Source organism: Phycodurus eques, chromosome 1 (assembly GCF_024500275.1).
Source record: "Phycodurus eques isolate BA_2022a chromosome 1, UOR_Pequ_1.1, whole genome shotgun sequence".
NCBI classification, from domain to species: domain Eukaryota; kingdom Metazoa; phylum Chordata; class Actinopteri; order Syngnathiformes; family Syngnathidae; genus Phycodurus; species Phycodurus eques.
Genome location: NC_084525.1, coordinates 6,773,116 through 6,800,644, shown reverse-complemented (window position 1 = coordinate 6,800,644; position 27,529 = coordinate 6,773,116). Strand labels below are relative to the sequence as shown.

General features: G+C 42.5%; 1 protein-coding gene across 4 annotated transcripts; it reads left to right on the top strand.

Moving 5' to 3' along the window:
* Positions 1-2,929: 2,929 nt before the first annotated feature.
* Positions 2,930-25,724, top strand: LOC133401618 (ras-related protein Rap-1A). 4 transcript variants are annotated; one of them, XM_061674828.1, is made up of 9 exons: positions 2,930-2,977; positions 3,933-4,054; positions 9,787-9,874; positions 15,909-15,977; positions 16,874-16,930; positions 17,015-17,155; positions 20,206-20,349; positions 20,452-20,596; positions 25,147-25,724. In XM_061674828.1, the coding sequence occupies exons 3-8, from the start codon at positions 9,818-9,820 to the stop codon at positions 20,536-20,538; spliced, it is 555 nt and encodes a 184-aa protein (XP_061530812.1). In that variant the 5' UTR covers positions 2,930-2,977; positions 3,933-4,054; positions 9,787-9,817; the 3' UTR covers positions 20,539-20,596; positions 25,147-25,724. The 4 variants fall into 4 exon arrangements, with proteins under 4 accessions (XP_061530812.1, XP_061530821.1, XP_061530804.1 ...); XM_061674820.1 differs by lacking the exon at positions 2,930-2,977 and adding an exon at positions 2,984-3,131; XM_061674837.1 differs by lacking the exon at positions 3,933-4,054 and having other exon boundaries at positions 2,959-2,977.
* Positions 25,725-27,529: the final 1,805 nt, after the last annotated feature.

Genomic DNA, 27,529 nt, shown 5'->3' with positions numbered 1-27,529 from the left:
AACAATGTTGCTGAGTTTGCTTGTCCGGATTTTGTCCTTGGGGTTGACCAGCTTTTGTCTGAGGGTGTTAGTGGGTTTGAAATGCATTGGTACGCTATGTTTGGAGAAAATGAGTTTTTCTGACAAACCAGCCACATCGGTGCATTCTGCCTCCTGTTTCTGTCTTCAGGCTCAAGTGTAGTGGCTCCTCTTCTCTTGGCCGATTTGACAAAGGTCAAGTTTGGATACCCACAGAACAGTCCAGTTGCCTTGATTCAACCTTTGGAGATTACCATGACCTAAATGACTGAAAATCTACACCAGGCGTGTCAAAACATTTTCTTCTGAGAAAAATCGAAGAATGCAAGGGACACTTTGAAATTCTTTGACTTTTATTTATTAAGCACACTAAAATCAATCAATCAAGCTATTATATATTGTAAATATATTATAGTCATTTTGAATAACCGCTTGGTCACAGCTTTCTGATGAAGCTGATAAGGCAAATAGTTTTGGATCTTCCAAGATTTTTGGGGCAGCCGTGTATCACATTAGAATTGATCCGACCCTGCACTGAACAGCAGCCGAATCCCATCTCCACATCCAGAACCAAAACAAGAGTAATTTTGAATAAGATGATGAATACACTTTTGAAGAAGAAGAAGATACTTTTAAAGAAGATACTTCAGAATCAATTCATGTTCACAAATTTGACCTCGACACGGAGCAGAAGGTAGAGGAAATCATTTTTGCTTTTAAAAACAAATTATTCACTACAGTGCTACGGAGAGAAATGTTGTTACTATTTCAGTTGTAAATAGTTTATTTGAATCTTTGCATATCCAGAAAAGTTATACATTACATAAAACCAATCGTTCGTAATCGTACGGGCTGTAAACGTTCGTAATCGTTTACAGTCCGTATCAGGTGGTTCAGTACCCCATACTCCCGAAGCACCCCCCACAGGACTTCACGAGGGACAGGTCGAACGCCTTCTCCAAGTCCACAAAACACATATAGACTGGTTGGGCGAACTCCCATGCACCCTCGAGGACCCTGCCGAGGGTGAAGAGCTGGTCCACTGTTCCACGAAAAGCCTTTAGGAACTCCGGGCGAATCTCATCCACCCCTGGGGCCTTGCCACCGAGAAGCTTTTTAACCACCTTGGTGACCTCAACCCCAGAGATGAGCCCGCCTCAGATACCACAGACTCTGCTTCCTCATGGGAAGGCGGTGGAATTGAGGTGGTCTTCGAAGTATTCTCCCCACCGATTCACAACGTCCCAAGTCGAGGTCAGCAGCGCCCCATCCCCACTATAAGTGTTGATGGTGCACCGCTTCCCCCTCCTGAGACGCCGGATGGTCGACCAGAATTTCCTTGAAGCCGCCTGGAAGTCGTTCTCCATGGCCTCACCGTACTCCTCCCACGGTTTTTGCCTCAGCGACCACCAAAGCCGCATTCCGCTTGGCCAGCCGGTACCCAAAGAGGCTTGATAGGACTACTTCTTCAGCTTGACGGCATCCCTCACCGCTGGTGTCCACCGACGGGTTCGGGGATTGCCGCCACAACAGGCACCGACTACCTTATGGCCACAGCTCCGGATGGCCGCCTGGGCAATAGAGGCGCGGAACATGGTCCACTCGGACTCAATGTCCCCCGAGACGTGGGTGAACTTCTGCCGGAGGTGGGAGTTGAAACGCCTTCTGACAGGGGATTCTGCCAGACGTTTCCAGCAGACCCTCACAATACGTTTGGGCCTGCCCCGTCGGACCGGCATCTTCCCCCACCATCGGAGCCAACTCACCACCATGTGGTGATCAGTTGACAGCTCCGCCCCTCTCTTCACCCCCGTGTCCAAGACATGTCGCCGCAAGTCCGATGACACGACCACAAAGTCGATCATCGAACTGCAACCTAGGGTGTCATGGTGCCAAGTGCACCTGTGGACACCCTTATGAACATGGTGTTCGTTATGGACAATCCATGGTGAGCACAGAAGTCTAATAACAGAACACCACTCGGGTTCTGATCGGGGGGGGGGCCGTTCCTCCCAATCACGCCCTTCCAGGTCTCACTGTCATTGCCCAGCATGGAAGTCCCCCAGCAAAACGATGGAGTTCCCAGCGGGAGCACTCTCCAGCACCCCCTCTAAGGACCCCAAAAAGGGTGTGTACTCTGAACTGCTGTTTGGTGCATAGGCACAAATAACAGTCAGGACACGTCCCCGCACCCGAAGGTGGACTGCAATGTGGCCCGTGACAAAAATGAGTTTGACACCCCTGCGGCCTATTTAAATACACCCTTGGCATATTTGTATTACATGACTTAAATTTCGGCGGCACGGTGGCCGACTGGTTAGAGCGTCAGCCTCACAGTTTTGAGGACCCGGGTTCAATCCCCGGCCCCGCCTGTGTGGAGTTTGCATGTTCTCCCTGTGCCTGCGTGGGTTTTCTCCGGGCACTCCGTTTTCCTCCCACATCCCAAAAACATGCATTAATTGGAGACTCTAAATTGCCCGTAGGCATGACTGTGAGTGCGAATGGTTGTTTGTTCCTATGTGCCCTGCGATTGGCTGGCAACCAGTTCAGGGTGTACCCTGCCTCCTGCCCGATGACAGCTGGGATTGGCTCCAGCACGCCCGCGACCCTAGTGAGGAGAAGCAGCTCAGAAAATGGATGGATGGATGGACTTAAATTTCACATAATATATTGACAGGGAGAACGCTTAATGGATGGACAAAAAATATTGTACAAACAGTATAAAGAATAGAGTAACAGTTACATAACAGTTAAAAAAAGAAACGCGAAATACCAGGACCGCGAGAACTGCACCGCGATATAGCGGACGTTTACTGTACAAAAACAGTTGTTTAAACAAATGCCTGAGAATGGAGCGTTGTCATTGGCTGATCATGAGCCAATCAACGGCCGCCTTCTCGACCCTTCCGCACACTCGCGGAGTGTGATTTAGGGCACACAAAACGCACAGCGGAACACGGTGAGTGTTTATGCGAAGCTTCCGTGTAGAATTCGCGGTTCGCTTTACACTTATCTGGTGTTCAACTTTAGCAGTTTGTTCGACAGAGTTGAAGTCTCCTGTAGGACAGAAAAAAACGAGCCGTGGCTCCTCCATCGCAGGGGAGCTTATTCTCGTGGGTGAAGTATCTTAGCATTCAGCCTCGAGGGATTGCTAACGCCAAGCTAATGATTAACTACTGTGGTTGACGATGCAAATAGTGTTTGGCAAGTGCTTCCGTGTTGTGTTTGTTGTCGTATTTCAGACAGAAATCCACATTGACGCCACACGAATGTCATACAAAGTACAGCTTGTTGCTTACTTACTGGAAGCTACCGCAGAGTGATCTCCGGTCCTGTTGACGTAACTGTTGATTTAGTAAAGTCGTCGATTTGGAGTGAAAAATGAGATAAATTGTGTTACTTCTCCGCGAATCCCACTTTAGTCAACACGCCGCTTATTTCTCAATTTCCTTGTGCACAGTAGCAATATCCGGTGTCGCTGCTCTTTATTCGTCGCTAACAAAATGCTAATAACTTCTCGAGTTCACTCGCGAGTGGATTCACGATGGTGTTTAAAGTCTCTTTTTTTTTTGGTCATGCTTGACTTTTTTTCGCCTGGGCATTTTGTGCGGTGGTCCAATTTGGGAAACTAATAGCCACACCCTTTTCGAGAACAGCGAGGCAGGAAAAGTTTGTCGTCTTCATTCCAGCACCACACCCCATTTCTATTTTGTTTGTTACTACTCCGCTCATTTAGTTGTATATTAGTTTCTCTACTTTCATGATGTTGGCCAATAGACTTTACTCTGTTAGAAATGATTTTGACTGGTGGTTCTCAACTGTGTGTTGATTCTTACACTATTTAAAGCAGTGGATTGTACAACCCTCCTTTCATTATTGCTGAGTTTTAATAAATGTTCCCTTTTCTGATGAAGAGGCACTGCTGATCTCAAGCTTTGTGGCCCCTGCTGACCCTCAGCACCTGCCACTGACCTCTGTGCACACAAGGATCTCCCAGATGTAGAGGGAGTTGACATCTGCAGCTGCTGTCTACACAGTATGTTACTTTGGTCACACCACACGCGCTTTCAATTCATTTCGCATGTATTCGTTGAACACCACTTTACAGTACAGCTTATCTCAAGGCACTTTACATATGGAGGACACACTGTAAAGAGATAAACGGAAGGAGTCCTACATGAGCAAGCACTAGGTGACTGAGACTCTAAATTGCCCATAGGTGTGAATGTGAGTGCAAATGGTTGTTTGTTTCTATGTGCCCTGTCATTGGCTGGCAACCAGTTCAGGGTGTACCCCGCCTCCTCCCCGAAGATAGCTGGGATAGGCTCCAGCACGCCCGCGACCCTTGTGAGGATAAGCGGCTTGGAAAATGGATGGATGGATGTCTTATACTGCCCCCAGGTGGCCAAGACGCATACACCATTCAGAGCTGGAACAGATTCATGGCTCATCCATTCATTTCAATGGGGAAATGGAATTTGAGATATGAGTGTTAATTTATGAGCGTGGTCATGGAATGAATTAAACTCACATCTCAAAGCTATACTACAAAATTAATTGTAATTGAAAGTACAGGCACTTACTACTAGGATAGCGAACAACAAAGATAGTAGCAGTGTTGTATGCCTCCAGCACAGGAAGCAAGAGCACCTGCTACAAGGGGGGTGAAAGTGAGAGAAGGGGGAGGGGGGATTGAGAGTGAGTGGGGGGGGGGGGGGGGGGGTGTCACAATAAAGCAGAGAAATGTGTCCATCATCACAGTGACACAAAGCTGAACGAAAACACAAAAAAATTTAGCGATAACTGTCTAGTAGTCTAACTTAAAACAGCGTAATAGTGGCAGCAGAGACTGAGGAAAAAGCTCAGTGGACACCACTTTCCAGGATTTCTTAATAGCACAATCAAACTTGCATTTTTCACTTTCTTGGGAATCATGGTGAGGGCTAATTTACAGACAAAGCAAAAACAAATATACAGTACCTGAAATACATGATGCATGGAGCGAATGACATTTACGCTGTTTGATAGAAAGCACAAGGGAGTGTTCTGTGTGGATGTCAGGAAGCACTTGATATTGTACTTGTACAGCATGAACATGTTTAGTTTGCGTTTTAAATCCAAAGCATTCTTTTGGACTCTCAGCTCATGTAATGGTGCCCCCCCCGAGTAGAGTCATTACAATGGCCTATTGTGGCGCTGCACGTGTAGTTGTCCGTGTGGGCCTCTGGTGGCGCATCGAACGTCACTCTTAGAATTGCAAATGCTGCCTGAGTGTGTGACAGAGTCCTTTTTGTATTGTTTGTCTCCACTTTTGACAAAGGTCCCAAAGACCCAGAATTATATGTTCAAAGAGGCTCTGAAATGAGTTTAAAGTGTGCATCTCGCTCTCACTCACTCACTGACATTTGTACTGTAAATAATAATTATATAATATTGCTCCTTGATTTAAAGGTGTGACATTAGTTTGTGACCCTTCAGTCTTTAATATCCTACCGCCTGGTTATTTCCGGTAGAATAGAGGATTCGAGCCACACTGAAATGTTACTAGAATATTACTGAATATATACTGAATATTACTAGAATAAACTCAAAATATGAGGCAGAAATAAATGGAATCTTATACACCAACCAACAATCCCTGTCCCTCTAGAAAACCATGTACTATTGTTAGCTTAATTGCGTAGTTGCCTTATACTCATTTGAACATTTTCGGAAGCCAAGAAAAAACACAACAAATAAGAACATTCCAGTTGCCTTGATTCCACCTTTGCAGATACCATGACTTGGATTTGGAAACAAACTTTCTAGCATATTGTCACAGTAAGTTTAAAATTATTTGGACAATTGTCTTGTTAGGTACACGATAGGCCTGTCACAATAATTTTTATATCAACTTATTGGTCGATTAATAAAATGGACGTGATAGTTTTTCCGGACTCGATAAATTGTCATTGTTTTGGTGAGTCAGCATGCCGATCACACAGTGAGCCGACAGAGTTGGACGGCTGTGTCATTAGCTGCTAGTGGGGGGAACACTTTGACCGGTACACTCTTGCCAGTGTTAGCTCCGTCCAATACGCCACAGCATTGCTCCATGTGCAGCTCGTGGATTCACGACAGACGCACTGAGGGAAAGTGAACTGTTTGTGTTCGCTAGCCTGCGAGCCTCTGAGGTAGCTTGTGAGTTAACAAGCTAGACTGCGAGCTAAGGAGCTAACTACACCACCGCGAAGTTGTTTAAAACGTCACCACCGCTCCGAGTTGTTGTAGGTGTTAGTCCCCAATGAACACAAACACCGGTAAAGTTAACTACCGTATTTTCACGACCATAAGGTGCACCGTATTAAAAGGCGCAGTCTCAGTTACGGAGTCTATTTCTGTATTTAACACATACATAAGGCGCACCGTATTATTGGGCGCATGCATGGTAAAACATACGGTAGCATGCATGCACGCTAAAATATTTTTGTTTAATAGGCAGCGGGAGCAAAACTGAGTTCGGTTGTACTTTATTTAAGTATTTAACAATGCACTCGTTATTTTTTTGATCAATTCTCATCCACAAATCCATCAAAGTCCTCATGTTCTGTATCCGAAATGAAGAGCTGGGAGAGTTCTCCATCAAACACGCTAAGTTCCCTCTCGTCACTGTCTGAGTCAGTCTCGTTGCCGTGCCGCTCCTCAGAAATGATGCCGGCTTTTACGAAAGCTTGAACAACAGTGCAAGTGGGGCTGTGCAATATGGCAAAACAAATTAAAAACATTTTTCACATAGTCAGATCTCGATTAGAAATTTATTTGTGGCTGCCCGCCACAAATATATATGTGGGCCACACTGAAATGGCAATTATGTGGTGGTGTTAGAACACTTTAGGAAATGGCTATTTGAACACAAATGGTGGAGCAACATGTAGACAGATAAAATAACTATACTCCAAGGCTCCCACGCCGCTCGCAACTTCACTTTGAACGCCCTGTTAACACCGATGTCCAGCGGTTGGAGTTCCTTCGTCAAGCTCAGATATATTGCACTCAGTCGAATGGTGACTGTAGAGACTTTTCTCCCGGCTGTTTTTTGCTCATTAATCCATTGCTCGAGTTGGTCTGCCACCTCGCCTTGTTTCCGCGGAAACTCAGCTTCGTCTTCTTGACTTGGCGAAGCTCGTTTTCCTGCTTCCTCCACTTGCGAACCATGGATTCATTTATCTTGAATTCTCTCGCGGCTCCTCGATTCCCATGCTCCTCCACGTAACTGATAGCTTGCAGTTTAAACTGTGTTTCGTAAGCGTGTCTCTTCGTCTGTGCCATTTTCAACTGCGGTCAAGCCAGCCTCCACTCGTAAAGTAGCAGTCAAACCAGCCGCCCCTAATTTTGTTCATACTAGGCATTACGGTAATCGGTCGCCAACTCGAGGCATATTGACATGTATATACCGGTGTACATTTTTAGTATATATTTGTGTACTGTCATCTTCAAATTTATTCTCTAGCGTTTTAGACAAAGTTAAAACAATTACCTCTAGGGGGCATTCAAGGATTGGCAACTGACATAACTTTAGTTCAAATCAAGATTCAAACATGACAGAAATAATGGGTGCTAACTTACTGTAATCAAATTACTTTAACAAATACTGTTATTGACATGCTAACTTTAACTTTCTCACTGTCCCGGCGATATGGACTGGTGTTGTCCAGAGTTTGGGTCGTTTGGATTCCCCCCCACGCTGCGTTGCTTGAACGCGGAATGCTCCTCCTCGTGTACATTCTTCAGGTGCCCGATCAAATTTGTTGTGTTGAAATATTTAGATGACGTTCCCCGCGATGAACTTTAGGTGTGCACAGACTGCAAATAACTTACGTGTTGTTTGTCTGAGACACTGCAAAATAGTCCCAAAACCGATTACGTATTGTTTCACCAACAAGATTGAAAAAACTTTATTGGCCGGCAGATAGTGACAGTACTGCGCCACTAAAAATAAACTAGCTTTTGGATTCATACGCCACGAAGACGCAGAGTTAAATGTGTTGTGTAGAGCCGATCGATGACGTCATTGATCGGATCGGCGAATTATGACATGTAAGCCGATACCGATCAGATCGGCATAAAGTCTAAAAATAATAAGGACTGGCCTGATTTTTCATGATTTCAGAGGCATAATAAAAAATATGTTATCGTTAATTGTGATAGTTTTTGGAAAATATCCATCCATCCACTTTGTGTACCGCTTAGGGTCGCGGGTGTGCTGGAGCCTATCCCAGCTAACTTCGGGTGAGAGGCAGGATACACCCTGAAATGGTCACATTCACACCTACGGGCAATTAGAGTCTTCAATCAACCTACCATGCATGTTTTTGGGATGTGGGAGGAAACTGGAGTACCCAGAGAAAACCCACGCAGACACAAAGAGGAGGGGCTGGATTTGAACCCTGGTCCTCAGAACTGTGAGGCAGATGTGCTAACCAGTCATATTTGATATAATGTAGTGTTTAAATGAGTTATTCGTTTTACACATTGTTTGGGGAAAAAATCAATTGATGCAAAAAAAAAAAAATTTTAAATGAGGAGCAACTTGGGAGCCTAAAAAGACCAAAACTTCCCATGCTGCTGCCTTTCATGTAGACTGCTTGTGGTCAATTCAAGGCAATGAGTCTTCAATCAACCTACCATGCATGCTTTTGGGATGTGGGAGGAAACCGAAATGGCCAGACAAAACCCACGCAGATGTGCTAACCAGTCGTGCACCGTGCCGCCTTTTGGAAAATGTATCGTCTTTAAAGAATTATCACTACAGGCCTATGCATATTCGATATAATGTAGCGTTTAAATTAGTTATTCGTTTTACACATTATTTGTTAAAAAAATCAATTGATGCAAAAAAAAAAAAAAAGATTTAAATGAGGAGCAACTTGGGAGCCAAAAATTCCCATGCTGCTGCCTTTCATGTAGACAGCTTGTGGTCAATTTAAGGTCAGTGTCCCAATGCCCAGCCATTGGTCCCAAGCCCAGATAAAAACATGCGTGGGTTATGTCAGGAAGGGCATGCGGCAAAAAAACTGTGCCAAAAACACGTCATGTGGGTGACTCTCTATGGTGACCTCTGATGGGACAGGCCAAAAGTCGCGGCAACAGTTTTCCCCTAATACACTTGAGTTTTGTAGCAGATGATTATTGTTAGTCTTTGTTGTTGCATCATGTCACTATTAGAAAAAAAGGTTGTTGTCTTCCCATTGTCAAGTTGACAGAGTTGACTGTGCCCTCCATTTTGTAATGTTCTTTGTGACTCCTGCTGACTGCCATTGACTCTTGCTTTTGTACTGCTATCTTGCTGTTTACCCCACAGTGTCACACTTTTCAACAAGACCTTGTTCATTTGGAGAAGCTATTCTGAAGTTTCCATTAACTTCTTTCCAACGTTTTCTTTTTAAGAGGCAACACCCTATTGACCATAATGACGCAAATCCCATGGCAATGGGTGTGAAAGAATTCATTTTGTTGTCCAAGAATGAGATTAAAAGCAGCAGATGCAAGCGGTCATGTTCATTGCCGCACGTGCTCCACTGACAGGACCATTTGCTTTGGCCAGATGCTGCTTTTGGGGAAATGTCTTTTGTAGCTGCAAAAAAACGGCCCCTTTTTGGGGAACTAGCATTAAAACAAGTTTTATTTTGATTTGTACAGGGCAAGTTTGCTTTGTGTGAACCTTAAGTTTGTTTCGTGCATCTGAACATGATGCATGCACCCTCTGACCGACTCTCTGTCCTTTCACAGACCCTCGTGGTGTCTCCTGAAGTTACCCACCATGCGCGAGTACAAGCTAGTGGTGCTGGGTTCAGGAGGCGTGGGAAAATCTGCACTGGTGAGGGACTTATGGTGCCACATTTATCTTATTTGACTACTTAACTAAACTGTGACTTGTTTTTGAACAAATGTTTCTAAAAGAACAAGGAATTAGAGAGCCCTAGGAATCTTTTTGAATAATAAAGCATAGTGGCATTTTAGTTGCATTTTCAAACTAGAGTGAATGTGAAATATCCTTTTCTAGTTATGTATTCTTCCTATTATCATATAATAGATTTTTACGATTCTGATTCCATTTTCAATAATGCTTAACGATTTGATTCCTTATTGATTCTCAAATTTGTAGTTTGATAAAAAAAATAATAATAAAATAAGTTTCCTGTAAAACTAAATGGACAACAAAACGAAAACGCATTGTATATTTAAATACAAGACGCATCTTTTTTTTTAGATCACTATATTAATGCTAACACTCAAAGGAAAACCCTATGGACGGGCTAGCAAAAGTTAGCATTCACGGGTAGGATTTACCTTCAAATAACAAAAAGTCACACACAAACGCCGTAGTAACATACACAGACGGGTACTATAACAATACTCACAGGCATATATTCTTCCTAATCTGTAGAAGTTCTCTCTAGACATTCTTCTACTCTTTTTAAAAGGTAATTGAAGACTCTAAATTGCCCGTAGGTGTCAATGTGTGTCTGCATGATTGTTTTGTGTGTCCTGCAATTGGGTGGCGACCAGTTCAGGGTGTACCCCGCCTCTCGCCCACAGTTAGCTGAGATAGGCGCCAGCACGCCCGTGACCCCAGTGAGGATAAGCGGTATGGAAAATGGAAATATAAATGTGTAGCTCCATGCATGCATCGCACCATACTGCCCTAAGAGGCCAAGGGAAACTTCCGGTCGCAGTTTCTGGCAGTGTGTATTTTAACGTAACACCCGTAAAATTTGCTTGCGCTCTTTCCCAGAGTGCATTGCTGTAGTTAAAATTACTGTATAATTTTTTTGACTGCGTTAAAATGTATCTTTTTGTTACTTTGGACAGAGAGGCTTTAATAGTTAAAGTGGTGTCATTTATAGTTAAATTAGTGTTGTTTTTAGTCGTGTGTTTACAGCTGTTCTTGGTAGCAATCAGGCACCCTTTCGCAGAGTAGTTAGTGTGATGTAGCATAGGTATTAATACCACTGGAGGCCCACTTGAGACTAGTGGTTGTGCGAATCCCAGCCAATCCATGTGATACGCACGCTAACTAAAACGCTTAATGATGTCATCAATTCAAGTAGAATTGAATCGCTAGAAAATCCAGCTCACGATTCCAAGGTATCATTAACTTTGGGAATGGTTCCCACAGATTCTTGTTATAATTATATCCATCCATCCATTTTCTGAGCCGCTTCTCCTCACTAGGGTCGCGGGCGTGCTGGAGCCTATCCCAGCTATCATCGGGCAGGAGGCGGGGTACACCCTGAACTGGTTGCCAGGCAATCGCAAGGCACATACATACAAACAAACAACCATTTGTCCTCACAGTCACACCTACGGGCAATTTAGAGTCTCCAATTCATGCATGTTTTTGGGATGTGGGAGGAAACCGGAGTGCCCGGAGAAAACCCTCGCAGGCACGGGGAGAACATGCAAACTCCACACAGGCGGGGCCGTGGATGGAACCCCGCACCTCAGAACTGTGAGGCTGACGCTTTAACCAGTCGTCCGCCGTTATAATTATATATATATATATATATATATATATATATATATATATAATTATTAGGATTCCCATCCTAATTATTATATTATTTCCTTTATTTCTATTATATAGTGAATTTTTATTTACAAACTCAATTGGTTCTTGAAGGGGGTTTGTAAATTGCAAAATTTGTCAATAGAACGTAACTTTCCTATATAAAAAAAATTTAAACATAAATAATTGGTTCCAGCTTTGACTAAAGTCTCTATTCCAGCAAAAGGTTTGCATACTTTGAACACAATATAAAGCTATACAGTATTGTATGTCAAACATGACAAAAGGTGATCAATCAAAAATTTGTACTAACAAGTTAACAACAAGCATGGACATACTGCCCCTACTAGCTTAGTCTTGCAGTAAGCACATAGCTATTAGGGGTGTGTCGTATCTACCTATTGTTCCGATGTATGACAGCAATAGATCAACAAGCAAGAAAAGCATCTATGCTACTACAACCCTTTCCAAATATGGGCAAGCTAGCACCGGATGTGTCTTGGCGAGCAATCCTTTTAGCGCAGACATGCCCGAAGTCCGGCTCCCGGGCCAAATGCGGCCCGTGTTCATATTTCCACTGGCCCGAAGCCGCTGTCATAAAATCAATATGTGGCCCGGCAGTACAAAATACACGCGCAATTTTATATTTCACCACAGGATGGCAGTAAACTTGTGGCCGAACTGTCGCGGGGCCGTTTTGCGCATGATCTGTTTTTTGCCCGTTTCTAAAATGGCAACTGGAAGTAAGAAAAGGAAAGTTGATAGCGAGGGCCGCCGTTTCCAGGGCAAATGGAAGTCTGAATATTTTTTCACTGAATTTAGAAACAACGGCATCTGCCTAATTTGCCAAGAGACTGTGGCTGTGTTCAAGGAGTTCAATATAAAGAGGCACTACCAGACGAAACATGCTAATTATGACAAGCTAACTGGGAACGAACGCAGTGAAAAATTTAAGCAACTGGAAGCTGGTTTAACGGCACAGCAACACTTTTTCACAAGAGCCAATGAGTCGAATGAAAATGCAACAAAGGCAAGCTATGAGGTGGCAACGCTGATTGCCAAGCACTGCAAACCTTTTACTGAAGGTGAATTTATTAAAGACTGTGTGATGAAAATGGTGGAGAACATTTGTCCTGAGAAAAAGCAACAGTTCGCCAATGTTTGCCTGGCTCGTAGCACTGTGTCACGAAGGAGTGAAGAAGTTTCTTCTGATATTAAGAAACAGTTGGACGCAAAAGAAGTGGAGTTTTAGTTTTTTTCGTTAGCCTGTGACGAAAGCACGGATGCATCAGACGCCGCTCAGTTACTGATTTTTTTTGAGAGGAGCGGACAGTGAAATGAACGTGCGTGAAGAGCTACTTGACCTCCAGAGCCTTAAGGTCCAAACAAGAGGGAAATATTTATTTGCTTCTGTTTGTTCCGCCGTAGATGACATAAAATTACAGTGGAATAAAATCACGGGGATTATTACGGATGGCGCACCTGCCATGGTTGGCGAGCACAGTGGATTATCAACCCTCGTGTGTAACAAAGTAAGCGAAGAAGGAGGTAAAGCTATAAAACTCCATTGTATTATTCACCAACAAGTTCGATGTGCCAAACATCTGAAATATGATCACGTTATGAAACCGGTGATAAAGGCTATTAATTATATTCGCTCCAAAGCCCTGTGCCACCGCCAGTTTCAACAAGTTCTACTGGATATCCACGCTGAATACGGAGATGTTGTGTATCACACCGATGTAAGATGGCTCAGTCGGGGGTCTGCACTGCAACGTTTCTACTCACTCAAAGAGGAAATTGGACAATTCTTGGCAAAAAAGGGACAACCGATGCCAGAACTAACCGATCCTGTTTGGTTGTCTGATTTTGGATTTTTAGTTGACATAACCCGACATCTGAACGCCCTGAACACGAGCCTTCAGGGGCAAAATGCATTGATAAGCCAACTGTATTCACATATTAAAGCCTTTCGGACCAAGCTGCTACTTTTCCAAACCCACCTGTCACAAACGTAGCCCAATACCACACATTTCCAATCTCTGCAAGAAATAATGACGTGTTTTCCAGCGCACAATATTAGTGCGCAAATGAGGAGGTATGCCGCAAACATCTCATCTCTGACTGAGGAGTTTCAACAACGTTTCAGGGATTTTGCAACTATTGAAAAGGAGATCACGCTTTTTTCTTCTCCCGTTTCCGTGGATCTCAGTGACGTTCCAGCCCACCTGCAGTTGGAGCTCATTGAGCTGCAGTGTGGCACAGAGTGTCGCAGCCGGTACCAATAACTCCCTCTTGTCAACTTTTACCAGCAGCTGGATAAAGACAGGTTCCAAGAGATTCGTACATTTGCTAAGAAAATGTTGTGCTTGTTTGGCTCGTCATACTTGTGCAAGAAGACATTCTCAGTCATGAACATGAATAAGAACCGCGTGAGGACAAGACTAAGTGACTCCCACCTGCGTGACATCTTGTGCATCAAAACCATTGCTTTTGAGTCAGACCTGCCCCATTTACTGCAGTCGAGATCTCAGTATCACCCTTCACATTAATGCAAACATGTTTGTTGATTCTGATGTATAAAGTTTGAGTTTGAGTCAAATTCCATAAAAATACTTTATTTTGCATTTAATTAATTTTTATGTTAACCTTCATTTATCCAGGTCAGGCAGTTATCAGATCTACCTAGCAGCAGACAGCATAGTAAAACAAAGTAAAATTAAAATAATTACATAAAAGCATTCCCCTCGTCGGTGGCATGTAAAATTAATGCTGGCCCGCATGACAAATTTTTTTACGTCAATGTGGCCCCTGAGCCAAAACGTTTGGGCACCCCTGCTTTTAGACATAAAAACAAAGAAGATTGTAGACATAAAAATGAATTTGTTGTGAAAATATGAGAGTGGCACTTGCCAAGGTGAAAGGCAACAACAAAATTCACATTCATTTACAGTCAATTTTCATAGAATTTTGTTTTTTGTGTGAAATTAATGTTTTGTTGGTTTCGTTCTTTGAACAGTTATTTTGTGTGCAACTGATACGTGATGCATTTTGTGCACAAATAGAATACGTATGGGTTTTGAGTTTGAAATAACCATATTTTTATTTTCACAATTACAAAGACTTCCATGAATAAATGTTTTTCTGCATGAATAAATCTTTTTTATTTTGCTTTATTGTACACTTCAGAGTCTTCCAGTTTGCTTAATTTATTTAAAAATCTAAAAGCTTCTCTGTGGAAGCCCGGGGGTTACTCCCAGACAAACGTTTATTTTTTGGGTTTTTTTGTTCACTTTTTTCATGCCTTTGGCGCTTGCATGTCTGGGTACTACCTATTTTTGTTTAATCAAGGAGCAATATTATATAATTATTATTTACAGTACAAATGTCAGTTTGAGAACCACTGCTATAGAAAATGAAACAACATGCATAAAACATCCAGCCATCCATTTTCTGAGCCGCTTCTCCTCACTCGGGTCGCGGGCGTGCTGGAGCCTATCCCAGCTATCATCGGGCAGGAGGCGGGGTACACCCTGAACTGGTTGCCAGCCAATGGCAGGGCATATACAAACAAACAACCATTCACACTCACATTCACACCTACGGGCAATTTAGAGTCTCCAATTCATATATGTTTTTGGGATGTGGGAGGAAACCGCAGTGCCCGGAGAAAACCACCGCAGGCACGGGGACAACATGCAAACTCCACACAGTCGGGCCCGGGGATTGAACTCCGGTCCTCAGAACTGTGAGGCTGACGCTCTAACCAGTCGGCCGCCATGCATAAAACAATGAGAAATAAATATAAATGACTAACAAAATGAATAAATGAACATTAAATGTCACTTTTAATCACTGCCATTGACAGCTGTTGTATTCAAATATCCATGTTAACATGGAGTACTGGCAGTTGAGGTAAAAGTGGTGGCCTATGAAAGATGGCGAGGAGAAGAGCCTGTTGTTTGGAAGGTTTTTTTTTTTTTGCACTTTGCTGAGTTCTTTCTTGAGTTCTGTGGTGGTTCTCATTTTGTTTAACAAAAACTTGGAACTTTATATCTGGAAGAAAAAAAAAAGTTAAACGTCATTAGTCTTCACTTACCTGTCACTACAACAACCTTTAAGAAAAAGCCACCACATTTCCTCACATTCCTCATTCCTAGTTAGTTGTAAGTGGCCAGTGTGGTGCTATTTATACTGCAGGGAACAGTCTTTGGTAACTTAACCTTGAGTCAAAAGGGACACCACATCGATAAGGCAGGACAGAGATCTTTGACTGTGATGCTGAGTTTTACATGTTTTTGTCATCATGCAATCATGACCTACCTTTATTCATCCACTTTAGACAGTCCAGTTTGTGCAAGGAATTTTTGTGGAAAAGTACGACCCTACAATAGAGGACTCCTACAGAAAGGTAAGCTCAGGATGTACTGTAATGTCTTAAACAAGTATTACTTGTTATATATAATTTGTGATATTGCTGTACAAGTCAAGGCCAATATCAGCTTTTTGGGCTTGTCATTCAAAATGTCTTTTGTCTCTTTGATTTGAATTTTTTTTGTTGTTTTTTTTGTTTTTTTTTTATATAAATATAAACACTTTTTTTTAACTTTGTCTTATATCGTTGCTGTCGGGCGGAAAGCTTGTATATGTCCAAACAGTCAATTTCATATATTTTTTACAAAACTATGGGTCAGTCCTGACCCATAGTTTAATTTATTTATTTGTTTAATTATTAACCAATTGAAGTGTTGAAAATAGCTTGACCTAAACTAACTCTTGAAAACTTAAACAGTCTGAGAAGTGTCTTATAACTCCTTAACTTTGCGAGAGCCTGGTGGCATTGTCGCCTCACGAATGGTCTTTATTTATTTATTTATTTTTATTATTTTTTATTTATTTTTAAAAAGACAAAAACAAGTAAAAATAGCATATATATGCATTTTAGTAGGTCTGTTTTGTTGAAAATTGATAGCTGTTATAGCTGTCGGAGAAGGAAGCCTTTCACTACTACACTCTATTCAGCTCATCTTTTTTTTTTTTGGTTTAGACTTTTGAATCTCAAGCAAGATGGCGTTTTGTTTTTATCCCCCTGAAAAGTAGTGATTTTGGAGATATAAGGATTCCACCTGACAGAAACAGTATGTCCTTACACTGAGAAAAGAATGCTTCAGAATGTGATAAAGTTAGATGTTTTTTTAGCTTTCTGCTATACGGGTTTTAAAACGTCAATGCATGTGTTGACATTAAAGGATTGCCAAAACAAAATTTCTTCTCCGTTTACCGAAGACTTTTGTTTTTTTCCTGCAGCAAGTGGAAGTCGATGGGCAGCAATGCATGCTAGAGATCTTGGACACTGCTGGAACAGTAAGTGCAGCCAGAAGGTCCATGCGACCGAAGTCAAATCAAACAAGTGGACTGATGTGTGTTTGTCGTTGTTGTGCTCTGTAGGAGCAGTTCACAGCCATGAGGGACCTTTACATGAAGAACGGCCAGGGTTTCGCTCTGGTCTACTCCATCACAGCACAGTCAACATTTAATGATCTGCAGGACCTCCGGGAGCAAATCCTGCGAGTGAAGGACACGGAGGATGTGAGTTTGATGCATCCATTCGTACTTAATATGTATCAATGCTGCCTCCAGTGGTACAGTACTACTATATAAAAGGTCATCCCCCACGAATAGCAGGCTAAACTAGCTTGTCCACAACATACATCCATTTTCTGAGCCGCTTCTCACTAGGGTCGCGGGCGTGCTGGAGCCTATCCCAGCTGTCATCGGGCAGGAGGCGGGGTACACGCTGAACTGGTTGCCAGCCAATCGCAGGGCACATAGAAACAAACAACCATTCGCACTCACAGTCATGCCTACGGGCAATTTAGAGTCCCCAATTAATGCATGTTTTTGGGATGTGGGAGGAAACCGGAGTGCCCGGAGAAAACCCACGCAGGCACGGGGAGAACATGCAAACTCCACACAGGCGGGGCCGGGGATTGAACCCGGGTCCTCAGAACTGTAGGGCTGACGCTCTAACCAGTCGGCCACCGTGCCGCCTCCACAACATACGTGTTCATTTATTGTATATACTTTTGTACTGTATACTGAGTGTTATCAAAATTATTCTCGAGCATTTTAGACAAAAGTTAAACCAACAATGACCTCTAGGGGGCATTCAATGATTGGCCACTGACATACAGTAGGTACGGAAAGTTTTCAAACCCCCTGAAATTTTTCACTCTTTGACTCATGGCTGTATTAGCTCAAAAGGGTGCTTCTACTAAATACTGAGCAAACGGTCTGAATACTTACGGCTCTGTGATTTTTCAGTTTTTTCTTTTTTAATCTGCAAAAATGTCAACAATTCTGTTTTTTTTCTGTCAATATGGGGTGCTGTGTGTACATTAATGAGGGGGGGGGGAGCTTAAAATATTTTAGCAAATGTCTGCAATATAACAAAGAGGGAAAAATTTAAGGGGGTCTGAATACTTTCCGTACCCACTGTAAGTTAAGTCCAATCAACATCATAACATGACAAATAATGGGCGCTAACTTACTGTAATTAAATTACTTTATTGCAATTAAACACCCCGAGGACGACCCAGGACACGCTGGAGAGACTATGTCTCTCGGCTGGCCTAGGAATGCCTCGGGATCCCCTCGGAAGAGCTGGAGGAAGTGGCTGGGGAGAGGGAAACTGGGCTTCCCTGCTGAGGCTGCTGTCCCCGCGACTCAACCTCGGATAATGATGATGCAATAAAATTACTTTAACAAATAAAGTTAATGAGTTTGCGTCCGTTTGACGTTTCCCTTTTTTTTTTTTTTTTTTTCCCCCCTCTCTCTCTCCCTTCTCCAACAACGCGTTCCATGCTGCATACTCCTCCTTGTGTCCATACTTCAGGTGCCTGATCAAATTTGTTGTGTTGAAGCATTTAGATGATGTTTCCCCACGATGTACTTCGGTTGTGCACAGACTGCAAATAACTTGTGTGTTGTTTGTCTGAGACACCGCAAAATAGTCCCACACCGGCGACGTGTTTTTTCACTGACAAGATTGAAAAAAACTTTGTTGGCCGTCAGATAGTTACCGTACTACGCCACAAGACACGTGACAAGGCTAAAAATAAACTAGCTTTTGGATTCATACTCGACAGTGACGTGGAGTAAATGTCTTTTGCGGAGCCGATCAATGACCCCATTGATTGGATCGGTGAATTATGACATGAAAGCCGATCGGCCGATCAGCATAAAATGCTAATTACCGACCGATACCGATCAGATCGGTGTAAAGTCTAGTTTTTATTTTCCTTATACCCATGTATAATTCGCTCTGTCGATTTTTGATTGTTGTCTCTCCCCCCCATTTTTAAAAGAAGAAAATGTGTAATCTAAACAACAAATTACGGTTACAGTGGTACTTTAACAAGTTAAATTTATTCATGTCAGTCATACCACTTGTATCTCTAATCAACTTTCCCCATTGAAAATAATGGAAATGCCATGAGTCCATTCCAGCCCCGAAAAAAAATGTAAGAAAATTTGCACTGGATAGTATTGTACTGTATAAAAACAAACAGTAATAACTAGAGATGTACAGATACCAGTATCAGTAACGATAACTGTACTTCTGTGTATTGTAAATATAGGCTTGGAAATGTGGCTTTAAAATAAAATCTTTGTGTATTACCAATTTGAATAGTTATCCCCCCATGCTTCTATTAAAAGCAAATAACTGACATTAATCAAAACCAGTATTATTATTTTTTGTTTTCCCCTTGTGGGATTTGCTTTATTTCTACTGATACCAAACAAGCTTTCAAATTTGGAAGTTCCCCCATTATTACTTTTAGCAACCGCAATCAACTGTGCTTCCTTGTGGAAAAATGTTCCTTCTTAAAAAACCTACAGAATATGTAAACATCACCCTTTACAGATTAACATTTTAAATGTTCAACAATTTAACATAGTAAAATGAGCCACCAATCAGCATTGTTTGGCTCTTCCATATTTCTGTAACGTTGCACAAAATGGATTGAATATTCATCTACAGGTGAAACTCCACTTGTTGAGAAGTCTCTAACCTGGCAATGCTGTCTGTGCTCCTGTAAACTAGCTCCTCTCTGTTCACAGCCATGTTTTTAGTGCAAGCAGCACACATCAGCAAAGACACACTTTGAACTACAGAAGCTGCTAAGTGAAAATTTATTTTCAAAAAAACTGTCCTATGCAATCAAATCGATTTACCGCTCAGCCCGAATTGTAGGCCTCCGTATGCAGCATGATAACCAATTGGACTGTGTGCGTTGGGATACAATGTGTTTGACTCAAAACCATGTTTTCTCAGTTTTTGTTTTCACATAAGAAAATATGTATATTACTTGTAAGGCCGATAAGCCCCTCATTAGTTGACACTGTATTTTGGGAGCACAGAGAGGCAGATGGGGCGACATAGTTTGTGCTGGGTTGCAAATGTCAGCTGCATCTCATTGTGTGTGTACATGTGTGGATACAGTGAGAGGATTGACGACATGCTGGCATTGTTTTACTAATTAATGGTTGTGTGTGTCTGTGGAGCTCTAATTATATCTTTTTTACTTTTGAAATCACAAATGACACTAAAAGCAACTTTGCCATTGGTTAAGCAGGTCCCCATGATCCTGGTGGGAAATAAGTGTGACCTGGAGGACGAGCGTGTGGTGGGCAAGGAGCAGGGTCAGAACTTGGCCCGTCAGTGGAGTAATTGCGCCTTTTTAGAGACGTCGGCGAAATCAAAGATCAATGTGAATGAAGTAAGTTTGCCTGCATTGTGATAATGGCCCAAGAGATGTTCTGTAGGTGACTTTAGTCCCAACAGATAGATTTCCTGCTCACTTAACTTTTTATGCCTGTAGATTTTCTATGATCTGGTGCGACAAATCAACAGAAAAACACCGATGGAAAGGAAGCCAAAAAAGAAGAAGGGCTGCACACTACTCTAAAAACCACCACACAGACACACATACACACACACACACACAAATCTGGGCTCCAGGCCAGGTGAGTGGCTTTTGATATAACATTTATTCCAAGCAAGTGCAAGCATCCACTGAGCAGTGAGCACTGTCTTTTAACTCGACACTCCCATGCACAGTGGTCACTGGTCAGCTGTTTATTCTACTGTACAGTGCCATGAAAAAGTATTGGTCCCCTTCTCAAATTCTTATTTTTGCATAGTTTTTCCATTTGAATGTTTAAGATGGTCATCAAATAAATGGAAATATTCAAAGTTATCTGGCCCAGTGTGGAAAAACTAATGGCCCCCTAAACCTAATAACTGGTTGGGCCATCCTCAGCAACAACAACTGAAATCAAGTGTTTTCTATAACTGGCAATGAGTCTTTCACATCTCTGTGGAGATATTTTGGCCCACTCCTTAAGTGTGCCTCAGCCTGAGGTCACAAAATGATGGCTGAACATTGTCCTTCAGGAGTTTTTGTTAAAGAGCATGGTTCCATCAATCACAGCAAGTTGTCCACCAGCAAGTTCGACAGGTGGTATGATGTTCTTTTTCTGAAATGCTGTGCTACATTTACGCTAGATGTAACGAGACACGCCTTCCCAAAAACTAAACTTTCATCAGAATCAGAATCAGAATCATCTTTATTTGCCAAGTGTGTCCAAAACACACAAGGAATTTGTCTCCGGTAGTTGGAGCCGCTCTAGTACAACAGACAGTCAATTTACAGAACACTTTGGAGACATAAAGACATTGACAAAAACAATTGTGCAAAAAGATGCAGAGTCCTCTAGCACTTAGAGCAGTTCGAATGACTAATATTGCAATAGTCCGGTGCAATGACCATTGTGCAAAGGGCGCCGAGACTTCAAGGAGTGTATGCGGTTTAAAGTGACGAGTAGTGCGATCATCTGGGACAATGTCGGTTGTGCAAATGTTACAGATACTCCTCAATCAGTGTGCAAATGGAGCAGATGCTACTCTGGCATGAGTGGCCAGTATATGCAAATAGTGCAGCATGGCGAGACAACTACAGTGAGTGCACGAGTAATAAGTAATTGGCCCCACAGAAATGTGACAACGAACTCAAAGTAAAAAAAATTCCTGCTTGTTGTAATGGAATTATAGGTTAGGTGTTTAAGAAGTTGATCGCAAGAGGGAAGAAGCTGTTGAAATGTCTGCTAGTTCTAGTTTGCGTTGATTAGTAGCGCCGACCTGAGGGAAGGAGCTGGAAGAGCCGGTGACCGGGGTGCAGACGGTCCGAGAGGATTTTGCACGCCCTTGTCTTAGTTCTGGCAGCGTGCAAGTCCTCAATGGTGGGTAGGGGGGTACAGACAATCCTTTCAGCAGTTTTGATTGTCCGTTGCAGTCGGAGTTTGTCCTTTTTTGTAGCAGCAGCAAACCAGACTGTGATGGAAGAACACAGGACCGATTCGATGACCGCTATGTAGAACTGTCTCAGCAGCTCCGGTGGCAGGCCGTGCTTTCTCAGAAGCCGCAGGAAGTACGTCCTCTGCTGGGCCTTTTTGAGGACGGAGTTGATTTTGGTCGCCCACTTCAGGTCCTGAGAGATTGTAATTCCCAGGAACTTGAAGGTCTCGACGGTTGACACAAGGCAGCTGGACAACGTGAGGGGCAGCTGTGGCGAAGGATGCCTCCTGAAGTCCACGATCATCTCTACCGTCTTGAGCGTGTTCAGCTCCATGTTGTGTCGGCCGCACCACAGCTCCAGCCGCTCCGCTTCCTGTCGATATGCAGACTCGTCACCGTCCTTGATGAGGCCGATGACAGTGGTGTCATCTGCAAACTTCAGGAGCTTGACAGTCGGGTTCGCTGAGGTGCAGTCGTTCGTGTAGAGAGAGAAGAGCAGCGGAGAGAGGACACAACCTTGGGGCGCCCCAGTGCTGATGCTGCGTGTGGATGAGGTGGCCTCCCCCAGCCTGACCTGCTGTGTCCTGCCCGTCAGAAAGCTGTAAATCCACTGGCAGATGGCAAGTGAGACGCTGAGCTGGAGAAGCTTGGTTGAAAGGAGTTCAGGGATGATGGTGTTGAACGCTGAGCTGAAGTCCACGAACAGGATCCTCGCGTAGGTCCCTGCACTGTCGAGGTGTTCTAGGATGAAGTGCAGTCCCATGTTGACTGCATCATCCGCAGACCTGTTCGCTTGGTAGGCAAACTGCAGGGGGTCCAGCAGGGGACCTGTGACACTCTTGAGGTGGTCCAGCACGAGACGTTCAAAGGACTTCATGACCACAGATGTCAAAGCGACAGGCCTGTAGTCATTCAGACCAGAGATTGCAGGTTTCTTGGGGACTGGAATGATGGTGGAGCGTTTGAAACAGGATGGAACTTCGCACATTTCCAAAGATCTGTTGAAGATCTGAGCGAAGACTGGAGCGAGCTGGTCCGCGCAGACTTTGAGGCAGGATGGGGACACATGGTCCGGTCCTGCCGCTTTGTTAATTTTCTGTTGTTTGAAGATGCGTCTCACATCCTGTTCATGGATGGTTAACGCAGAAGTCAGAGGTGTGGTTGTGGTCGCGGGTGCGGCCGGGTGGGTGTGTGGAGTGAAACTGTCCTTTTCAAATCTGCAATAGAAGGTATTCAAGTCGTCGGCTAGTGTGCTATTGTTCTCAGCTTGGGGGGATCGTCGCTTGTAATTAGTCAGCGATTGGAATGCACGCCAGACTGATTTCGAGTCGTTCGCGCTAAACTGTTTTTCCAACTTTGCTGCATAGATCCTCTTTGCAATGTTAATTTCTTTAGTAAGCTGGTTTCTAGCTCGATTATACAGGGCCCTGTCCCCGCTCTGATATGCATCTTCCTTAGCTTGGCGAAGCTGCTTAAGTTTAGCAGTGAACCACGGCTTGTTGTTGTTGAATGTCCGAAATGATTTTGTTGGTACACAAACCTCTTCACAGAAACTGATATAGGATGTGACAGTGTCAGTGCCAGTGTGTGACATTCATCCAGGCTGCCAGCTGAATTTTCAAAGACACTCCAGTCTGTGCAGTCTAAACAGCTTTGAAGTTCCATCTTGGCTTCATTGGTCCACTTTTTGACTGTTTTCACTGTAGGCTTCGCACATTTAAGTTCTTGCTTGTACGTCGGTATTAAGTGAATTAAGCAGTGATCAGACGAGCCCAGGGCTGCACGAGGTATAGCACGGTATGTGTTTTTTACCGTAGTGTAGCAGTGGTCTAAAGTATTATTTTCCTTGGTAGGACAGTCGATGTGCTGCTTGTATTTAGGGAGTTCGTGGTTGAGTTTAGCTTTGAGCTCAGTCTATATAATATTCTCCCAAATGTTTTGGGAATCATTCAGATTATTATTATTATTATTATTTTTTTTTTCTTCCCCAAAATTAAGAAGAGCCTTTGTTCTTTTTGGTCAGCAGTGGTTTTTGCCTTGGAACTCTGCCATGGATACCATTTCTGCCCAGTCTCTTCCTTATTGTTGTGTCATGAACACTGACTTTAACTGAAGCAAGGGAGGCCTGCAGTTCTTTAGAAGTTGTCCTGATTTCCTATGTGGCCTCCTGGATGCGTCATTGCTGTTCTCTTTGGGTAGAGTCTTTGTAGACTGGCCACTCCAAAGAAGGTTCACCACTGTTCCATGTTTTCTCCATGTGAGTATAATGGCTCGCTCTATGGTTCGCTGGAATCCTAAAGCTTTAGAAATGGCTTTTGTAACCCTTTTCAGATAGAAAAGTGTCAATTACTTGATTTCTCGACTGTTTTGGAATTTCTAGGGATCGTGTCATTTTGTTGCAGCTTTTATATCTAAACCGATTCTGTTTAAGTGATTTCTTTATTGAACAGGTCTGGAGGTAATCAAGCTTGGGTGTGATCAGTGAAAATTAACCAAAAATTGTGATTAACCACAATTAATTCATGATTTAACAAGTGGGGTAATTACTTTTTCACACAAGCCCAGGTAACTTTGAAAAGTTGTTTTCCTTAATAAATAAAAACCATTTTTTTAAAAAAACAGCATTTTAAGTTCACTTGGGTTATTTTTCTGATATTTACATTTGTTTGATGATCTTAAACGTTAAACTATGCAAAAATATAAGTGTGCGGAGTTATGCACAGTAGGAGGAGCACAATGTCCCCCGAAAATTTGGCAGTAACTTTACAAATGTTTACATTTGATTTGATCATGATGTATTTGTATTTTTCTACAGCACAATAGAATAGTGCAATTTTTCTTAGTAAAAAAAAAAACATTACAAAAACATTTTTTGAGAGGAGGCTGGAATGCTTTAATTTCAATGTGAAAGACGATTTGAGATAGTGTTTTGAGTTACGAGTGTGGTCACAGAACACATTTAACTCTTATCTCAAGTGGTCAGTTTAATTTGAATCCCATTAAGAGTAAAATATATTTTTTTGCCTGATCACTTGTTTTTTTAAAGAATGGGACACGGGATACACATTTTGCCATGATATTTAAGCTTATGAGCCCAACTTTTAAGCAGCCATCCCAGAGAACATAATCTTTTTTTTTTTTTTTTTTTAATAAAAAGCTTTCCTGTGTGACTCACAAATGGCTAAATGAATCCTTATTTTTTTTCTTTCATGGCATGAAGACCTGTCTGTTTGTGGACCCTGCCAACATTCCGAGTCCTCTCTGAAAGCTGAAACATGGCAGGAGTCGCCATGTTTGGAAATCCTGCTCTCCAAAAAAAAAAAAAAAAAAAGTTGTAATTAGATGTTTCACAGCATCATCATAGTTGCTTTTAGTGATAAAAAGAGAACCATGTTTGGGATTTCAAGTGTACTGTCAAAACTCAATCTAGTTAAACGTTGGCCTTACATTTCTGCACTAACAGTGACGATGACGATGATGCATCCTTGCTCTTGACTTACTCTCCTACTTTGATAACATATTTCCTAAGTGACTTGGTTTTATAATGAGCTGCAAGCCTTCTATGTTCCACTTAATATATTCAACTCATGTGTTGGCATAAAGTTGAGGACGTAACTGTTTTATAGACTGGGTGGGGAGAGGGGTGCCTTTGTGATGACGAAAAGATATTTTACTAAACCACATCAAATATTGCTTCTTGTGTCTCTGTCAGATGGCTTTTCCAGCTTTTATGAAATGATAAAAATTTAATGTTTTAATTATTTTCTGTCCTGATGATTAAAAATGACTTGTTTGTTACTGTGTGGTCAATATATTTAACATAGCATGTACATTTCAGGCGGCACGGTGGGCGACTGCTTAGAGCGTCTGCCTCACAGTTCTGAGGACTTTGGTTCAAAGGTTTGTCCTAATATTCTTTGCTTTAAAACATGGCTAATCGTAACTTTAAAACTGCTCAATTCGACCCCCAAGACATGAACAGTACATACAGGAGAACACAGATAATGTAATTGTTACGAAGTATTTAGATTTCACACTAATGTAAATTAGGTGTATAAATTCAAGATCTAATCATGACAAATGCCACAGACAGAATGTGGCTTAAATTAATAATTGATCATGAATGGTTTGAAAGCAGCAAGTGGGCAAAGTATGGCCCATATCGTTAGAAGTTGCCCACTCTGTTCTCTAATATGGCCATCTGAGCATTTACAATATTAAAACACCTGTAATAATACAGTGTGGTGGTGCCTTGAGATACGAGTGACTCCGATTTACGAGTTTTTCGAGCTACAAGCTGTCGTTTTATCAGATTTTCTTTTCATTGTTTTGACTTGCGGGCGCAAATTTGTGGCCCAAAAACACCTACCTTGACTCAGATATGGATTTTAGTGACGTTACATTCTTAATCCTTACGGTTTAAACCCTCTGCAATTGTAACATCTTAGTCTTCTGGAAAGGCTTACCACGAGGTTTAGAAGTGTGTTTATGGGGATTAATGACCATTTTTCCAGAAGCACACGTGAGGTGACACACTGCTGTTGGATGAGAAGGTCTGGCTCTCATTCTACACTCTAATTCATCCAAAATTGTTCTAAAGGGTTGAGGTCAGGGTTGTGGAGGCCAGTCAAGTTCATCCACATCAAACTCGCCGTGTCTTTATGAACCTTGATTTGTGCACTGGTGCACAGTCATGTTGTAACAGGAAGGGGCCATTTCCAAACTGTTCCCACAAAGTTGGAAATGTCCAAAATATTATCTCCTGAGTGCCAGAGAAAGGAAAGGAGATTTTGGACAGTCAAACAGTTTGGGGATTATCCCTTCCTGTTCCAACATGTCTGTGCAGCGGTGCACAAAGCAAGGTCCGTAAAGACATGGATGAACTTGACTGGCCTGGACAGAGTCCTCCCCTCAACTCGATAGAACACCTTTGGGTTGATTTTGAGTGGACAGTGAGGCAGGCCTTCTAGTCACAATCACAAATATGCTCCTGGGAGAATGGGCAAAAAAAAACTCGCTCCTAAACCTTGTTGAAAGCCTTCCCGCAAGAGTTGAAGCTGTTATAGCTCCAAAATGTTGACCAACATCAGATTAAACCCTATGGATTTAGAATGGGATACCACTTATAATAATATGTGAGTCAAGGCAGGTGAGCGTATACGTTTTTCGCAGTTAATGGGGAACAGAACCCCCCGCGAAAGGTGAAAAACCTGCGAAGTAGGATTTAATTTTTATTAGATTCATTCACGGGGCGATGTTTGTAATATCCGTTAAAAGTGAAGAAAATTTGCATTAAAAGAACAAACCTATTTAACAAGAAACATGAAGTCGAGACATTTGACTTGTTTTAGCATGCCGCCACATTGTGTGATGGTCCAGTTCTTTGAGTTTGTCACCTGTGATGTACCATGGAATCTTTTCCGAATGTGTCTTATACTGCCCCCAGGTGGCCACGGTACGCACACCAGAATGAGCAGCACAATATGCATTGAATTGAAAGTTGACAAAAGCTGTTGAATGCTTTTAAATTCAATTTCATTATGTCATTACTTGATGATTATATGAACTATAATATTGTAGAGTGCTATTTATTCTCATTAAAA